Raw genomic sequence first — 4,401 nt, 5'->3', positions numbered from 1 at the left:
ATTTTTCATTCATTTTTAAGCCCAACTCCATGCCACTCATTCTAACATTCTTCTCCATTTCAGCAAACCCAAATTCCAACCCTACAGTTCTCAGATCGAAAAAGTGGAAGTCATTCTTGACTCCTATTCCAGTCCCACACCAAATAATGAAAACTTGATCTTCAAAATATACAGATATTGGCCGCTTGTCGCCACCTCCACTATGTCTAGCCTGGACAATGGCAATAGTTTACTATAAGTGTTTCTCCATACTTCTCTTCCCTTTGTCTATTTTCAACAGAGTAGCCAGAATGATCTTTTTAAGGGTAAATCAGATCATGTCACTTCTCCACTCAAAGCCCTCCAAAGGCTCTCTTAATCACCTGGGGTAAAAGTAGATATTAACATCTCTGCAACAAGCTTGATTAGCTCCACTGTCTCTCTGACTTCATGCTCTGCCCTGACTTCATCTATTCCACTTGAGCTGCACTGGTCTCCTTGCTGTTGCACAAGCACAAGATGATTCCAACACAGCTTTGTACTTGCCATTCTCTGCCTGGCACATGTTGCACCCACATTTCCACCACGCTCATGGCTCAAACATCACCTTCTCCATCAGGCAATCTCTTAATGCTCTCTAATCCTTCTTGTCTCCTCCAACAATTCCCTTTGGTTGACATGCTATATATTTCATTCGTTTACATATTTGTTTCCTGTTTCTCCCCAGTGGAATGGAAGCTCCAAGAGACAGGGATTTTTGCTTCGTTTGTTCCCTGATGACTCCATTAGTAAAGAACAGAAGGTATTCAAATATTTATTGAATGAGTGAATGTGCACAGTTTCTCTTACTCATCAATAAACTTTGGAAAATGAAAAGTATATTGGACATGAAGCACTAAATGCACAATTGTATTTAAGGAAACTAAATCTCAATTTTGAGGTTGTTAGCAGGAACATATTTTTATATTAATTATAATTTTTATGATGGTGTATTTCATCATTTTTTAAAAGTAAATTATTTCTATGGATGGATGGTGGACTGGCTATAAGACAGTGGCAATAAGGCTACTCAGACTTGCTTAATCCATTAATAAAATTGCTTGGTGGTACACTTATATTGTTTGCTTTTGTTCGTTTTTGTCATTACTCTACAATGTTAAATGTCTTTTTTATTCACTATGTAACACTTGGAATATAGTAGTCACTCAATAAATATTTGCTGAATGAATGAATAAACTATAATTTACTTGAAGGACAAAATACATTAAAAAATAGTTGGTGATCAACAAATAATAGTTAAATGAATGAGGACAGTGATCAGTATATGAAGTTCACTGTATAGCACTAACTAGGAGATGTATAACTTTCTATATGAGGTCAGATTATTCTATGATGTGAGAAACAGCATTACAGGACCATGAAAATATTGTATGACAATTATAGATTTAACTCTATGTTTACACATTAAATAAAATCAGTTTCTATTTCTCAATTCTGTCTAGTAAAGAAAAGCAACGTTATTGGACACTGAGACAATTTGTGTGCTAAAGCAAGCACTTCTAAGCATAAGTATAGAATGAGTAGGATGAAGAATTCTAGAATATGTAAAAAGATGAATGGGGCCATAAGACACTTTTTATTATGTATGAGTTAATAATGGTAATATTAAATTCAGCCGGACTTGTAAAAAGTGCCATTCTGTCACTCATTTGTTTATCTATGTATTCAACAAGTATACATTGAGTGTCTATAAAGTGCTGGCACTGTTTTTTAACAAAAGAATGAATGCATGTCTGAGGAGTAATATCACGGTCTAAGCTATAAATAACTCCAATATTATACTTATACTTAAAATTTTCATTTTCATATAAATAAATGTTGCAGACACGTCTTTACTAGATGTAAACAAGAGAAAAAAATTCAATGCAAGCCATTATCTCCTTATTAGTTGGCTAAAAATTAGGAAAATTAATTTAAAAACAACAGCAAATTATCAAACCATTATAGTTAGGACTGACATGTTAAGAATCAAGACATATAACATCCAAGAAAAAAGCAAGAGAATTAGAGCCTGGCCTATAGCTATACGATTTGGTTTATAAACTATGTGGCCCACAACCCTCATCTCTAATTATCTTATAATTCCAGGAAAATAAGTGATGATATATACACACATTTTTTTCTCAGCTGAAGTATTACATGTTGTGAAATATTATTAGATAATTATGTAGCCTTTTATATGCCATTAAGTCTTCAAATGGTAATAAACTAAACTGCTTTACTTACTAATACGAGGAGCAGGACAATATCAGGGTTATCACATGCACAGGCAATGTGCATTGGTGTCCAAAAATCTTCATCCTGGTGGTTGACATTGACTCCTCTGTCAATCAAGATCTCTGCAATGAAGGCATTATCATACCGAGCACACTGAAAAAAGGGGGAAAGGAAATATAATATTATAACAAACTACGACAAGGTTTATTCTAAATTTCCATGGATAGTAAACTTCAATGCCAATTTTAGAAGCTTAGAGGTGGAGCTAACCTGGGAAAGAACGTATTCATGTTTCTCAACTAATCAAGAAGGAAAGGGCACATGTAAGACCTAAGGGGAAACTGAGTCCATGGACAGTGGAAAGAAAATTAAGAAAAAGGGGCAGATATTAAGGAAAAAATATTTTGCCACTTGGTTTCTCCTCATTTATAAATGGTATTATCAGAAAATCTTGGATCATTTATCAGAATTATCTTTCTAAAATACAGATTTGATCATATGGTCCTTTTGCTTTAAAACATGTATAGTTTGTCATTGCATAACATTGTATTTGATGAATATTCTATAATATACTAAATCAAAACCTCCAGAAACTTATTTTGTTCTTAATTTTTATTTACTATTTATAGTTAGAACTCATCTTAATATTATACATATAATCCAGGGCTGGCTTCATGGGTATATGGTCTATACAGCTGTGCTTAGATGCACTTGGTTTAATGCTCTGCTGTCATTATCTTGAATTTTTAATAACTTTTGTAGAATCTCACATATTCATTTTGCACTGGGCGGTGAAAGTTATTCAGCTCTTGTATAAGTCTTTTTCACATTTGTATCATATGCTATATCAACGTCAAATACATATTAGTAAAATTAGTAAAACATTAAAATAAAAAAGACCTACTAATGGGTTAAATACCTATCCATAAAATATTTAGGTTGTAAATATATGCTTTTTATAGTATTTGGATGCATAGATTTCCCTACCAAAAAAGAAGTTACAAATCAATGCTACTACCAGAAATAATGTCATATCAATGTATCCACCCTTTCACTAGATAGTAAAATTAAAAACGATTCATTCAAGGACTTCCACTTTTGAGTAACAGAGACTATACTTACCTTCTCACCTGAATCAACTAGTAAACACACACAGTCATGGCCTCTGAGAGCTGGGAACAAAAAAAGCACCCCTATTGTTGCTATTGCTCCAGGCCACTACCTTGAAGGACTTCCCAAGCTACAACAAGGAGGGGAGAACCCCAATTAACCAGGGCCACACAGGAGGAGACTGAACTGAATGTCCAGAAAAATCAAATTGGCTAGAATGCACAAGAGCAGACAGCGCAGAACTTCACACAAAAGGAACTTCAAAGGTCTGCAGACACTCCCATCAAATGCTCAGCTGAGTCATCATCAATAAATACATTCTAGGAAACCACCCAAGGCCAAAGAAAGAACCTCCTGAAAAAAAAAGAGGACTTAGAGCTTATAAACTGCCAGAAATAGTGCCTATTTCCACCAACTAGGCTAGAAGCTTCATAATTCATGGGGCGTTGGGTAATATACAATGTCTTTTGCCTCCATGGTAGAAAAATATTGGTCCTAAACAAAACATTGCTATGTTCTCACCTAAAATAATATTAAATCCAAGTTCAGAAAGGATCAAACGATTTCCAACTAACTGACCTAAAACAGAGCTCAAGATTATTTACAGAAATACAAAAATATTCAGTACCCAACAATGCAAATTTTACTATGTCTAGCATCCAAGAAAAAATTTCCAGATATACAAGAAAGCAGGAAAACAAGACCCACAATGAGGAGAAAAAGTGATCAATGTAAACACAGAATGATATGCCTGTTAGAATTAGCAAATCTGAGTGTTAAAACTGTTATCATAGTTATATTTCATATGTTTGAAAAGCTAGAGAAATTATTGAATATAGTAATTAGAAATATAAAAGATATTAAAAAGTCTCATATTTAACTCCTAAAGATGAGAAATACGATGGCTGGAATGAAAAGTATACTACTGGCTGGGATTAAAACAGACAACATATTACAAAAGACAGGATTATTGAATTGGAAGACAGTAATACAATTATGCAAAATGAAACAGAGAAACGACTTTAAATAAGTGAA

At 33.8% G+C, this 4,401-nt stretch overlaps 1 protein-coding gene across 1 annotated transcript in view; it reads right to left on the bottom strand.

Moving 5' to 3' along the window:
• The window catches only part of MYO16 (myosin XVI), a 494,098-nt gene that overhangs the window by 375,718 nt on the left and 113,979 nt on the right, over positions 1-4,401 (bottom strand). Inside the window, exon 4 of the mRNA XM_023519764.1 lies at positions 2,266-2,409. Within this exon, the coding sequence (XP_023375532.1) occupies positions 2,266-2,409 (144 nt within the window). The remainder of the gene's footprint in view (positions 1-2,265; positions 2,410-4,401) is intronic.

Source organism: Pteropus vampyrus, unplaced genomic scaffold (genome assembly GCF_000151845.1).
Source record: "Pteropus vampyrus isolate Shadow unplaced genomic scaffold, Pvam_2.0 Scaffold236, whole genome shotgun sequence".
NCBI lineage: Eukaryota > Metazoa > Chordata > Mammalia > Chiroptera > Pteropodidae > Pteropus > Pteropus vampyrus.
The sequence above is the reverse complement of the archived record's forward strand: the minus strand, read 5'-3'. Positions and strand labels throughout refer to the sequence as shown.